We start from the raw sequence: 14,473 nt of genomic DNA, 5'->3' as shown, positions 1-14,473 counted from the left end.
ATAACCAACGCTGTAGTTCATCCATTTCCAATCCATTCCATTGCATGAATTGATTACAATTGATTTGCCCATTCTTCTATTGATGGACATTTGGGGATCGTTTCTTGATTTTTGCTATTCTAAACAATGCTGTGTGAAATTCTTGTACGTATATCATTGTACAAATTTGCAGGAGCTTCTCAGGCTGGACGTTCTGGGACACAAGGTAAGTGAATCTTCAGACTTACAGGATAATTGTATTTCCAAAGTATTCTGGATCATTTTCCAAAGTAGTTGCATCATTTTACTCTCCTATCAGCCATGTGTAAGAGACATTTTGTTCCATACATCCTTGTCAACACTTGATATTGTCTGAATTTTTCATTTTCACCACTTTAGATGTTGTAAAATGATGTTACTGTGGTTTTAATTTTTATTTTTAGGAGTTGTTTGTTAAATCTGGATATTAATCTTTTTTGGGGGGGGGGATTAGTCCTGAGCTAACTACTGCCGATCCTCCTCTTTTTGCTGAGGAAGACTAGCCCTGAGCTAACATCCATGCCCATCTTCCTCTACTTTATACGTGGGGTGACTACCACAGCATGGCTTTTTGCCAAGCGGTGCCATGTCCGCACACGGGATCCCAACCAGCAAACCCCGGGTCATCGAGAAGCAGGACATTGGAACTTAACCGCTGTGCCACTGGGCTGGCCCGTGGATATTAATCTTTCGTTGATAGTATTTGTTCAAATATCTTCTCATAGTTTGTTTACCATGTTCTTTGAGGAAGAGAAGATTTAACTTAAAAGTAATCTATTTCATCAATCTTTTCCTTTATGGTTAATGGGTTTTGTGTTGTTGAAGGAAATCTTATCTATCCTAAAGCTATAAAGACGTTCTCCTATATCTTCTCCTAAAAAGTGTAAAGTTTGGTATTCCCATTTACATATTTATGTCTTTAATCTACCAGGAGTTGATCTTTGTGTGAGGTAGGGATCCAACTTTATTATTTTCCATATAAATATCCAAATGTCCCAGCAACATTCATAAAAGGACTTTTAAAAGTTGAGTAAAGTTAAGAATCACCTGGAATTCTTTTAAAAAATACATTCCTGGGGGCTGGTTAAGTTCGCGCGCTCCACTGCAGGCAGCCCAGTGTTTCGTTGGTTCGAATCCTGGGCGCGGACATGGCACTGCTCATCAAACCACGCTGAGGTGGTGTCCCACATGCCACAACTAGAAGGACCCACAACTAAGAATATACAACTATGTACCGGGGGGCTTTGGGGAGAAAGGAAAAAAATAAAATCTAAAAAAAAAAAACCATTCCTGGGCTCCAACCCAAACCTACTGAATCAGAATTTCCTGGAAATCTGGATGTGTAACAAGTGTGTTAGATAATTCTTATCATTAAGGAAGTCTGAGAAGTACTGATTTACTAATAGTAGTTCTTTCTCCACTGTTCTGAAAAGGCAACTCTGTCATATGTCAGATTCGTGAAATGTATGATTTTGCCTCTGAGATTTCTAGTCTGTTCTGTTTGTTGATTTAACTTATCCCTGCACTAAAGCAATACTCACTATCTTCATTTTATATCCTTATGCTGTGTCTTGGCCTCTGCTAGGGCAAATTTGCCTACCTTATTCTTCTTCCTCAGGAATGGGTTAACTATTTATGACCCTTTACCCTTTCATCGAAATTTTAGAATTTTCTTGCCAAGTTCCGTGAACAACTGTGTCAAGCAGAATTCAATTGAAGCTGTAGATCTATTTGGAAGAACTGACATCCTTATTGTACTGACTTTTCCTATCTATGAACATGGTCTACCTCTTAACATTTAGGCCCTCTTTAATGTTTTTTAATACAGTTTTATATTTTTCTCAATAAAGATCTTGTCTGTCTTTGTTAGATATGTTTATAAAGACCTTACAATTTTTGCTGCTGTTATAAATTATATCTCTTTACAATTATATTTTAAACTCTCTGTAGCTGATGTGGAAGGAGAAGGACTTTTTGTACATTGAGTTTGTACACAGCCATCTTGCTAAACTCTGTAATTAATTCTCATAATTTGTCTATAGGTTTTGAGGGGACTTTCTCTGCAGGTAGTCATATTGTCTGTGAATAATGACAGTTTGGTTTCTTTCTTTCCAAACCTTATCTTTAAATTTTTTTTTTCTTATTTGACCACCTGCGCAGTACAAGACTGGATAGAAGGGTAATAGTGGACATCTTTGTTTTGTTTTTCATTTTAAAAGAACTGCTTCTAATGTTTTATTTAGTTAATTATGTTTGCTGAGAGTTTTTGATAGACTGTCTTAGATTAGATTAAGGAAATCCTCTTCTATTTCTGTATTGTTAAGAGTTCTTATTACGATTTGGCGTCAAATTTTATCTAATGCTTCTTCTGCACTTGGTAAGATAGTCATATGACTTTTCTTTTTGATTTATTAAGTTGGTAAATTATATGACTGCATTTTCCAATAGCAAAGCAATCCTGAATTTCTGTAAACCAAACTTGGTCATAATGGATTTTAATTTTACATGTTTCTGGAATTTGTTTGTCAACATTTTATCTAGAATTTTGTATCTATGTCCATGAGAGGGATTGGCCTTTAGTTTGCCTTTCTCATATAGTCCTTGACAGGTTTGATCCTAGAATGAAGTGAGAAGTATTCCTTCTCCTGAAAGAGGGTATATACGGTTACAGCGATCTGGTCGCCAAATGCTTGGATGCAGGCTTCTGAAAAATTGTGTGGGATTGTGTGTGTGTGTGTATGCATGTACGTAATCAGAAATTACTTACTGATTACAAAAAGTTTTTGTTTTTGTTTTGCTGGTTAGAAACTTATTCAGGCTTTCTATTTCTTCTGGAATCTATTTTAATGAGCTATATTTTTCCTGGAATTTCTGTATTTGTAGATTTTAAAATATATTGGCATAAAGTCGTATACTTTTAACCTCGACTTATCCTTTTAACCTTTACTGCATCTGTAATTACGATCCCCTTTTCATTCCTAGCGTCATTTATTCATGCCTTCTTGCTTTTTAAAATATCATTCTCACAGTTTATTTAGTCCTTTTAAATAACCAACGTTTGACTTTGTTTATACTCTATTGTATCTCCTTTTTTTGTTTTATTTATATCTGGTCCCCCAATGCTTAGATGCAGTCTCCTGAAAAATTGAGTGGGATTGTGTATGTGTGTGTATCAGAAATTAATTACTGATTTAAAAAAAGGTTTTTGTTTTTCTGGTTATAGAGTTATTCAGGCTTTCTATTTCTTTTTGAATCTATGTTAATGAGCTATATTTTTAACTTTACCTCCTTTTAATTTCTGTGCATTTCTGTTGTTGCTGTTTTTCTAAATTCTTGTTGGATTCTTAGCTCATGAAATTTTAACTTTCTCCTTTTCTCATATAAGCACTTGATACTATAATTTTCTCTCAAAGTTGTGCTTTCGCTGCATCCCACATGTTATAATATGGGATATTTTTATCACCATTCAGTTTAATTTTGTTGTTTCATTTTTAAAATAAACTTTGTTGAAGTATAATTGATGTAAAATAAAACACACAATTTTAAACTGTACAGTTTTATGAGTTTTGACAAATGTGTACACCTGTGTAACCATCACCAGAATCAATATATAGAATGTTCCCATCAGCCAACGTGTTCCTTGCAGTCAATGTCCATGACTCCAAGCAGCCACTGATCTGGTATCAGTCATTAAAGATTATATGTGTCTTTTCTAGCATTTAATATAAATGGAATCATACAGTATGCACTGTGTGTGTGTGTGTGTGTGTGTATCTGACTTCTTTCACTCAGCATAATGTTTTTGAGATTCATCCATGTTGTTTCATGTATTAGTAAATCTTTTCGTTGCTAAGTAGTATTCCTTTGTTAGGGTACATAACAATTTGCCTATCCATTCAACTAGTCATGTACGTTTTGGTCATTTCCAGGTTGGTTTTTTTTTTTTTTGACTATTATGAATAAAGCTGCTATGAATATTCATGTACAAGTCTTTGTATGGCCATGTTTCTAATTCTGGAGGGTAAATACCTAAGAGTAGAATTTCTGGATCCTATCATAAATATACATTTAATTTTTAAAAAATCTACCAAACTATTTTCAAAGTGGCTATACTGTTATGCATGCCCATTGACAATGGATGAGAATTCCAGCTGTTCTACATCCTCTCATCACTTGACGATGTCAATCTTTTTAATTTTTAGATATTCTAATGGGTGTGTAGTGGTATTTAATTATGACCTTAATTTACATGTCTCTGATGGTCAATTATGTTGAATATTTTTTTCATGTCCTTGTTGATCATTTGTGTATCTTATTGTGTGAGGGTTTTTATCTGTTTTAAATTTTTTTGTCGTCTATTATTGAATTATAAAAGTTCTTTACATATTCTTGACACAAGTTCTTTCTCGAATATGTCTATATCTATATATCTGTGTGTGAATATATACATAATATGTATATTGGCTTATGGTAACTAATTCTTAGGGAAGACTATCATTATTTTCTGTTTGGAGCAGAGGCAGAGAAGATAAATTTCCTTTTGCAGATTTTCCCCTGCCTACCTTTCGTCTGACGGGGCAGCTCTTTCAAGTGTTTCTGCTTATTCAGGGTTGCCAGTTCAGATCCTCCACTTTGCAAAGTCCAAGGCCTCGCATCCTGTCCTCAGATGGCTGTTAACTCCCTGGTCTCTGAGTGTTTGGTCCTGTCTTTTGCTTTCCATGCGGCACCAACGACAGCATTCATGTCTGCCCTTCTCTTGGTTTCTGCTTACTCCTAATTTTTGCTGCTCTTGTGGCTTCTCTGTAACTTCCTGGTTGCTTAGTAATGTATATAAAAGGGTATTTGCTGTTCTTTATTGAAACTAGGGTATTTTGCAGTAGTGGGAGGCCTTTCATACTATCTATTTTTCTGGACTAGCTAGTCCAGAAGCAGAACTTTTAGCAAGTCCTTTTCAGTGCTTAGAACTATATTCAGGGGAACCACAAGGCATGAGAAAACATAACCTCAGACTTTTGAGAGTTTGCTTTCTTGTTGATAAGACAAGACTAACCAATACACATGTAACAACTGGAGAACAAGAGTAAACTAGGAGAAAACAACTGCAGGATTTGTTCAGAGAAGAGAAAGAAGCTTTTAAGTAAATTGTTGGTGATTAGACCCTTCTGTGCCCGGATCACGCTGCATGAGTGGTCTCCATCTTTGCTTGTGTATAGGTCTACTTCTGAATACACGGTCACATAGGATCTTCAGCATAAAAGATGGAGTACAACAAAGGATCCCACTGGACCTCAGCCATAATAGGAATTCTGAGATTCTTGCTGATGGGTATAAAAAGCCCCAGACTGATAATTATTAATCAGGAGCATTTATATTTCTGGTTCTGCCACTAACTAAATGTGCAACCTTGGGCACTTCCTTCCCCTTTCTGGACTTCAGCATTTCTGTATGTTGAATGCTTGTTGGGGTGGACTATATTAATTACGTTTGTGTCAAAGGGCTAAAACATTTGAAGGGGCTACTGCCTGAGGCCTTGAGCCATCATTAGCCTCTAGAGAGGAGAGTTTCTCTGGGAGCTTGAGCGGGTACACACTTCCCTCCCCCATCTTTTATCTCCCTTCCTCTTGATGCTTTTAAGTTAAGGTTTCTTACAGTGATGATGGTCAGATAGTGAGTATTAGGTGAATTCTCAGAGATATCTGGGTACATCTAATGGTAATAATTCAGTTTAAGGAAATTATAGTCAATTGTAGTAACTATGAACAACTGATAACAAACAAATACCCAGTAAGACAGTGACTAGTCAAAAAGCTTGACTAACGGTTGCGGGGGGTGGGGGGAGTTCAGATTAGTTTTCAAGTTGAAAAGATGGTAAAGCTGAGAATCTAGTAATGTGGATAGTGAAAATTTCTTTGCTGACAGAAGATTTTGTAGTGATCCAAGAACGTTCCTCTGAACATCTATACTGTGGTGGCCCGTACTAGATAGACTTCCATGCTCTAAACCCATGAGTTCAGAATGTGGATTGAGATGGTGAAGGTATGGGAGAGAAGGTTGAGTGAGGATCAAGCCCAGAAGAGGCCAGTTAATTTTTGTATTAAATTCCAGATATTAATTACCTTTTTTTGAGGAAGACTGGCCCTGAGCTAACATCCATGCCCATCTTCCTCTACTTTATATGTGGGATGCCTACCACAGCATGGCTTGATAAGCGGTGCGTAGGTCTGTACTCAGGATCTGAACCGGCGATCCCCGGTTCACGTTCAAATCCGAATGTGCAAACTTAACCGCTGTGCCACTGGGCCGGATCCTTAATTACCTTTTATGTGAATGACCTTTTTCATACAAGGCAAAGGTAGGGAATTAATTTATTATTCTAGTTAATTTGTTTCAAAGTGAGATTTTACGATGTGCATAAAGAAATATAGAGTTCAAAGAGGGTGTTGTGTATAGAGGAAAAGGTTTGAGATTTGGGCTAATAAATTGGAGGATGGATGATACCTACTTGGGAAGCCTTCCTGGAGGAGGTATTTCTTGATTTAAGATTTAAGGAGACAGGCAAAGGGAAGAAAAGGGCCGTTTCTTGAGGGTCCTAATGCAGACAACCCTTTACGTGGGGCTGAGGAGGCTATTGAACATTGCAAGAAGGTCCCAACCAGGGGACCTGCTACAGGACACTTGTGATCTGCTCCCTCCAGGTGGTGATTCTGTGCCCCTTCACCGGCATCCAGCAGACCTTTCTCTGCAGCAACTGGCTGGATGAGAAGAAGGCGGATGGGCTGATTGAGAGGCAGCTCTACGAGATGGTGTCTCTCAGGAAGAAGAGGCTGAAAAGTATGTGGAGGGGGCCCAGAGCCTGGGGGACTTGCAGATAGGGCCAGCAAAGGCAGGAGGTCAGACCACTGGGCAAGAGCTTCCAGGGGCCCACTCCTACTTCTCAATTCTCCTCTGGAAAGGAAGTGAGAGGGCCTGCCTCAGGGAGCTCAGTTCTTGAAGAAGCAGACCACGTATAGTTACACACCTGTCACCAAGGTAGGTATTCCAGGGTCCCCAAACTGAATAAGCTTCCCTGATGGGCTGGATGTTAAAATGAATGGTTGAGCATGGTGCACTCTGAATGTACTGGACATCGGGTAGGTGGAGTCAGCACCTCCCCCTATTTAAAAAGTACTAATAGGCTTTCACCATTAAAAGGAATAATAAGACACTCTTTCAAATAGCAAAGAATCCACGGCTTCCTAAGTTTGGCACTTTTTATAATGGGTTTCTGAGAGTGGGACACACTTGCATATAACCTGCTCTTCTGTCCTGATCACCTTTGATTTGCTCCTCTTCCCTACTGGCAGCACAAAAATCTCTTTACTCCTTGAAGTTTACCATGCAACTTGACCTGTCTCTGCAGAATTCCCTTGGTCCCTGTGGGTCTGGACGACTGACTTGAAGAAAGCTGGCACCAACTCTCCTATCTTCATCCAGATTTACGGGCAGAAAGGGCGGACGGATGAGATTCTCCTGAACCCCGACAACAAGTGGTTCAAACCAGGCGTAATCGACAAGTTTAGGGTAGGAGAGAAGTGTGACATGGTGGGAGGGAGGAAGGAGAAAGGGGTGTAAGAGGTATGTGACACGGGATCCCAGTTTTCTAGGCCAGGTTTGGATGAAAGCTGAAGATAAAAAGGTGCAATGGGGACTTCAGGCCTCTGCAAGAAGTGCCAAATTTGATCGCTAGGCAACGTACTGATGGCGCGCAGTTTAGATCTGGCCCTCCTGAATCAAACAGTCCAAAACCAAGCCAGGGGGACGAAGCAAGGATGGAATGGTTCTGAGCATCCAGGAGCTTCGTGACTTACGGAATCGTTGTAGAAGAGAGATGCTGAGCAGTTAGTGTCAAACTGTCCCATCTGGGCTGAATGAGAGCGTGAGGACAAGTTTAAGGGAAAGTATAAATTTTAGAACATTTTATAAGAAATTCAGCTTTAAATTTTAAATATAACTAGAGCAAGGCTTGTTTTGGCAACAGAAGAGCTGCTTTGACCTTTAGGTAAGAAGAATTTCTAATTTGTAGCTCTCTTCTCAGAGCACCCCACCGGCGCTTCCGTTACCCTGCTCAGTTCATTGCTCTTTATGTATTTGTCTTCCCGGCTAGACTGCCAGCCTCTGGGGAAAGGGCATGACTGCTGTATTGATCTTTTTGTCTGTTTCAGTGCCCAGCAGAGTCCTGGGGCTGTGGGCCTGTGCTAATTTGCAGGGCTGCCATATGGATTTTGTTACTAAACATTTATTGGTTGGAAGATTTTCTTTAGTCTGGATCCTACTGTGGGTCAGTTATTTTTGTTCAATTCCACCAGCCCATCCTGAACCCTAGCTCCCTCGTGTGCCACTGGTTACCAGGGACATGAGAGGATAGAGTATATGAGGGTGGCTTGAAGGAAACCCATCCTCACTGCTGAAGAAACAGCCTAAAGTCGGTGCCGTCCTGGCAGGGGATCAGCTATAAAGATAAAGACATTTCATTTGGTTATGTCCACTCAAATCTTATTATTTTTCACCATAGATTGAGCTCCCAGATCTCGGCAGGTTTTATAAGATTCGGGCATGGCATGATAAAAGGAATCCTGGTTCTGGATGGCATTTAGAAAGGGTGAGCTTGGCCATCTTGGGGGTCGGGAGGTGGTTGGGAGAGGAACCAGAATGATCCCTTCCTAATGACCCTATCAAAGAAGTTTGCCTTTGTATCTGTTGGGAGTAAGCGTGGGGAAGGGTTACCATGAGAACTGAATTTCGACACAGGACACAGGGACTTCCTGATGGGGAGAGGATTTCCAAAGTAGACTAAGAAGATGCTCAGGTGCTCAGGAGACTTGTGTTCTACTCCAGTCACTTGGCTGCTAGGCAAGTGTGGATCTCCAGGGGACCAGAGGGCGAAATATTCATCTGTCACTCCACCTTCCACAAGAGTCATCTCTATAGGATGGCCTTGCCGTCTCTGAGCTGAGATAGCAGAACAGGGCCCCCAGGGCATGGATGAATATTTCTGGTACACCCGCTTGCTCACCCTGAGACTTCATTCCAGATGACCCTGATGAACACTCTGACCAAGGACAAGTACAACTTCAACTGCAATCGCTGGCTGGATGCCAACGAGGATGACAATGAGATCGTGAGGGAAATGACAGCAGAGGGCCCAACAGTGAGGAGGATAATGGGCAGTAAGTACGGACTAGCTCTCCATCCTGAAGGAGACAGTGGAACTCCTACTTGATGTGCCAATAGGGGTCTGGCCGTGAGCTGATAGTCTTGTCCACTCTGCATCCTCAGGCTCCCTCTGAATGCCGGAGTGGATTTAGCTGAAGGAGCCATCTCCAAGGCGTGATGCTAGAGCTCTATGATGATGGGTGTGGGTGAGGATGGGGAAATTTATGGGTCTTCAGGTTGGCTATGAGGGGATGAGAAGAATCCACACTGAACTATATTTCTCCAGAGTGCCCCTGAAATGAAAGGAAACAGCCTCTTCAAATCATGCATGAGATGCTCCCCCAAAAGGAAAGCTGGATCTGGGTTCTTGCAGCCATAGCTGGCTGCTCCCTGGTGAGTCCTCTATTTCTATTTGAGGCTAGTAGGAGAGGGCTGAGCTTTTAATCTGGAGTTGAGTATCCACATTCAAAGGATAAAAGGAGATCATTTTGCCTCTAGTTTATAGTAGCAGAGTGTTGGCAAATACAGAGCGCATGTCTCTCCTTTCCCTTGGCAGACACTACTGAGGGATCATAGCATTCTTTCCCATTGAGTCTGAAATGAGCTTCACAGGCCTCAGGAAAGCACTCTAGGCAGACATTAGCCATTGATCAGAATTGGCACTTAAGATAGTTAACCTATTTGCTATCCTTGTCATAGTCCTTAATTTTTTTAATAGTAAAGTAATATTGCAAAACTACAAAAAGTTGAGAATACATGGAAAATCATGTCACCCACAGTTCCCAGTAGCCCTTTCTAAATATTTGGATAGTGTCACTTCTCAGGCGTTGGTACGTACATCTGTTAGAAGCTCTGTATATATTTGTTGAAATGATTTGAACAGAGTTAAGTTCTCAAAAGCATAGTAACCCCAAACAGCAATTATCTAAAAAGAGATCACCTAGTCTGTTAGTCTAATTAGGCAATGTTTGCAATTAGCACTATGTATCTGCTCTTTTACGGTTTTCTTTCATTTTTAACCAAAATATATGATCATTGAATATTTGTGTTCAAAGGCCCTTAAAATAGCCGATGCACATAAGGAAACTGAGGAAACTCTTGCTTTGATTTCACAGTTAGTTAGAGACAGTGGGATCTAGAACAAGGTCTCCTGCCCCCGGGTCAATGGCTATACGCTGCCTTTTCACATTCAGTAATATTTTCTTTGGCAACAAGGTAATCTTCTTCCTGTAAATATGATAAACCACATATGATTCCGCCCCTGATTGGGACCTTATGTAATATGTAGCCCACCAAGGCAGAAGTACACCTGCTCTCACCTGATCTGTGTCCTTTGTGTGCTAGAATCAAGCCTGCAGATATGAACAACTGGAGAGGTTGTCTTGGGACCTCACTGCTTTCTGAACTCTTTAACCAATTCTCATGATTTGAGTTGCTCACTCCCTATTTCTAAAGTGACCCGGTGCTGTCATTCCCAAGCCTTTGTGCGGGGTTGGTTCTGAATTTCACAACTGATAGCTTTGATCAATTCTCTCTGGTCTTTTAAATCAGGGGTCCTCAAATGTCGGCTGCATCAGTGCCTGGAGGGCTGAAGCACAGATGACTGGGTCCCCCCCGCAGAGTTTCTGGCTCAGTGGGTCTGGGCTGGGACCAGGAGTTTGCCAGTCTAACAAGTTTCTAGGTGATGCCGCTGCCGCGGAACCCTGTGCTAAGGCATTAATCACTCTGCTAGCTGCTCTCCAGTTTCCAAAATTTTGTTGCTATTGTCTGTACTTGTCCTTCTCCCGTAGCCTTATTGGTGAATGCTTTTTTCTTTGATTACATCTTTAAATAGGCTGCATATTGTCATTTTAGTGAGGTTTTCCCAGAGGGAAATCTACCGTTTTTACTTAGAATCTCCAAGATGTTCTTTACCTCCACTTCCTCCTTGCCTTGACTGAAGCATGGCTCCCTCGGACTCCCAAAACCCTGCTTTCCCGCCTCACAAACTGTGGGGTCAGCGGAGCGGGCGTTCTCCTGACTCCCTCTGCACTCTCAGACTCGTGGCTCACACCGTGTCACAATGCTGCCTCTGTCCCAGGTCAGTTCTGTCTTCTGTTGGCCTCTGGTCAGTTTCCTCTTTCACTGAAGGTGATTTAATGGGTCCCTTGGTCATTGTCTAGACCCCCAACTCCTGCCATTGTTCCGGAGCAGCATGCTTGTCTGCTAGCAATGCCATGACAAAATACCACAGACTGGGGGGCTTAAACAACAGAGATTTGTTTTCTCGCAGTTCTGGAGGCTGGAAGTTTGAGATCAAGGTTGGGTGTCTTCTGAGGCCTCTCTCCTTGCCCTTCAGGTAGCCACCTTCTCGCTGTGTCCTCACGTGGTCTTTCCTCTAGTGCCCTCTGTGTCCCTGGTGTTTCTCTCTCTTCCAGTGAGGACAGCAGTCCTAATCCTATAGGATTAGGGCCCACTCATATGACCTCATTTTACCGTAATTACCTCTTTGAAGGCCCTACCTCCAGATACAGTCACTCTGAGGTTACTGGGGTTACAACTTCAACATAAGACTTCGGAGGGACATAATTCAGCCCATAACAGATAGTATCTCTCAAAGTGTGATCAAGGGCCCACCTGTATCAAAATTGCCTGGTGTGTATGTTAAAATGCAGACTCCTGGGCCCAACCCCAGATATGCTGATTAGATTCTCTGAGGAGTATGCCTGGTAATCTGTATTTTTATCAGGCAAACCAAGCAAATTTTTTTTTTTTTTTTTTTTTTGCTGAGGATGATTCACCCTGAGCTAACATCTGCACCAATCTTCCTCTATTTTGTATGTGGGTTGCTGCGACAGTGTGGTCACTGATGTGCAGTGTAGGTCTGCACCCGGTAACCGAACCTGGGCTGCCAAAGCAAAGCTCAACAAACTTAACCAATAGGCCCTGGGGCTGGCCCCCAACCAAGTAATTTTTGTGCACATGAAAACTTCAGAGACTTTGTCTTGCTTCTTTCAATGTCCATGCGGAAAACCCATTCATCCACATCCTGGTCCTTGTCCGCCTCCCACTCACTTAACCAGCCGCTCCCTGGTACCTCAATTGGAATCAACCCACAAAGCTGCTTCTTCTCTGAACTCCATGCTCCTGCCTCTGACACAGGCTCCTGCTCTCTAGCCCTCTCATGACTTTGGTGACACCCTACCCTTGAACTCCCTCCAGCTCCTTCCTCCCCACATCTCTCCTGGTCTTTCAGGGGCCAGCCAACTCATGAGTGTGTGGAGGATGGATTTTAGGGGCAAACCTAGAGTCATTCAGGGGAGAGAAAAAGAGGTCCTGGAATTGAGCAGGGATCCGGTAGACTAGAGAGAAGATACATTCAAGAAATATTTTGAAGGTGGAACTGGCAAGGCGTGGTGAATGAATGCTGTGGAAACACAGTGGCGAGATAAACATCCTGCCCAGGAAGTTGGAAGAAACTTTGCAGATGAAGTGACATTTGAGCTAGGTCTTCTAGTGGCGGGAGGGGTAAGGAGGAAGAGCATTTCTACACGTTATGTCTGTGAACATGCTTGTAACATTTGAAACAGGGTAGAAGATATGGAACCATCATAGCTGTTGTTTTTTGTCTTCTGTGATACTATTAAAGAACCATTTCAATGCAACAAAGTCTCTAGTGAGTAGCATTGGGTTGAACGGCTGTCTGTCCTGGCAATAAAGGAATTTTAATGCCTTCCAGGGGGAACTTGGAGTACTTTGGAGCCCATACCAACTCAGATTTCTTCCTCCTCATTGCTTCTTCTGGCTCACTTCAATTTCTCTTGCTCTTGGAACACACCTCTGCCCTCACTCACCTATGCAAGAACTCAGATCTCCTTTTCTGGTCTGGATGCTTCTTTGTAACAGTAAATAGAGCTGGTGGCAACGTGCACTTTCCCACTTGGTACCAGGCGTAATGAATAATGTGCAAGGCTTCCTGGAAATCCCTTAAGTGGAGAGTCTTGGAGTCTTGTAAAATGAGTAAAGGCCAATTTAAAATTCATTCTCTAAGTCTGAAATTGTGTTCTCCTAGTTACTTAAAAAATCAGGTCCAGTCTAACAAGCAGTTAACACCATGTCTGAGAGCCGAGAACTTTTGAGAGTGATCACAGTGATTAACACAGACCAGCTCACAATTTGTGTCCACTCCGCCTTTCCCTCTGGAGCTACGTGAGATAGTGAACCGGGTGGAGTCAGCATTCTCCACCGCGTGCCCAGCAGAGGTGATTCATTCCACTGATGAGCCGGCAAGAGACCCCTGGACTCGGGTGCTGACAATCGCAGCTTTTTAAAAATCGGGCTGAGCTGTAATTTTTAAATTAAAGTACAAGAGACTCTGGTTCTTACCCATCTGTTTAAAGTCTTTCACTGCTGATGGCTAACAATATAACTATTTTTAATTTTCCACAGACTTCTTGCCAGGAAGGAGCTTGGGACCTCAGTGACTGGCTGGGAGGGGGCCCTGGAGAGGATCAGGACCCCTGAGAACTGCCAACCAGTGGACCTTAGCGCTCCCGAACAAAGAGGGCTGGAATTCCCAGGCAAAGGGATTTCTAAATTCCCTCACTAGTTTGCTCCTGGGAATGGCCTAATAGTTACAGCTAAAAAAGCAAAACTGACTTTCATCAAAATTCAGAATAAGTGAGGCTGGTGTTCTCCCCTCTCTTTTGTGCTTCCACGTTTCAGTACTCACTCCCGTTAGTGCTGGTCATTCCTTTTACTGTTAACATCTTCTGCCATTGAGAGTCTAACACAAAAGCATCAGCTTCATTTATACGGAGGCTGAAGGTTTAAAACATTCGGCAGTTGCGTTTTAACTGAGTTGATTGGAGAAGTCAGTGGTGGTTGACTTCAGGGGCTGTGGCCCTCTGAAGAGGCAACGTTGGGGCCAGAGACTTTTTCTCCACCTTGGTTTCAGCTCCTGCCTGTGCCAGCTCCACTCAGGCAGGTCAGCAAACAAGCCTTCTTTACCTTTTCTTCTAACACGTGCTTTTGCCACAGACACTATCTTCATGGACCCACATGTTTAATGGTCACATTTAATGTTCAGATATCTCTACATCTTCAGATAAAAATGAATATATCACTGAAAGAATAATTTGTACAGTGAATTTAAACTTCCTGGCAATTTGTCTCATTCCTCATGTAGCATGTATCAGTATTTCATTTGTTTTCATTGCTAAGGAATATTTCATTGTATGGATTTACCACATTTAACTGTTGATGGGCCTTTGGGTTGTTTCCA

At 41.9% G+C, this 14,473-nt stretch overlaps 1 protein-coding gene across 2 annotated transcripts in view; it reads left to right on the top strand.

The window, feature by feature from the left end:
* Positions 1–14,473, top strand: part of LOXHD1 (lipoxygenase homology PLAT domains 1) — a 169,413-nt gene that overhangs the window by 52,574 nt on the left and 102,366 nt on the right. For both annotated transcript variants that reach the window (XM_070627589.1, XM_070627588.1), the window contains exons 9-12: positions 6,714–6,849; positions 7,418–7,578; positions 8,570–8,656; positions 9,089–9,224. In XM_070627589.1, coding sequence (XP_070483690.1) covers positions 6,714–6,849; positions 7,418–7,578; positions 8,570–8,656; positions 9,089–9,224 — 520 coding nt within the window. The remainder of the gene's footprint in view (positions 1–6,713; positions 6,850–7,417; positions 7,579–8,569; positions 8,657–9,088; positions 9,225–14,473) is intronic.

This window comes from Equus przewalskii, chromosome 7 (assembly GCF_037783145.1).
Source record: "Equus przewalskii isolate Varuska chromosome 7, EquPr2, whole genome shotgun sequence".
Lineage (NCBI taxonomy): Eukaryota > Metazoa > Chordata > Mammalia > Perissodactyla > Equidae > Equus > Equus przewalskii.
Note: the sequence above shows the minus strand (reverse complement) of the source record. Positions and strands in the feature narration are given on the sequence as shown.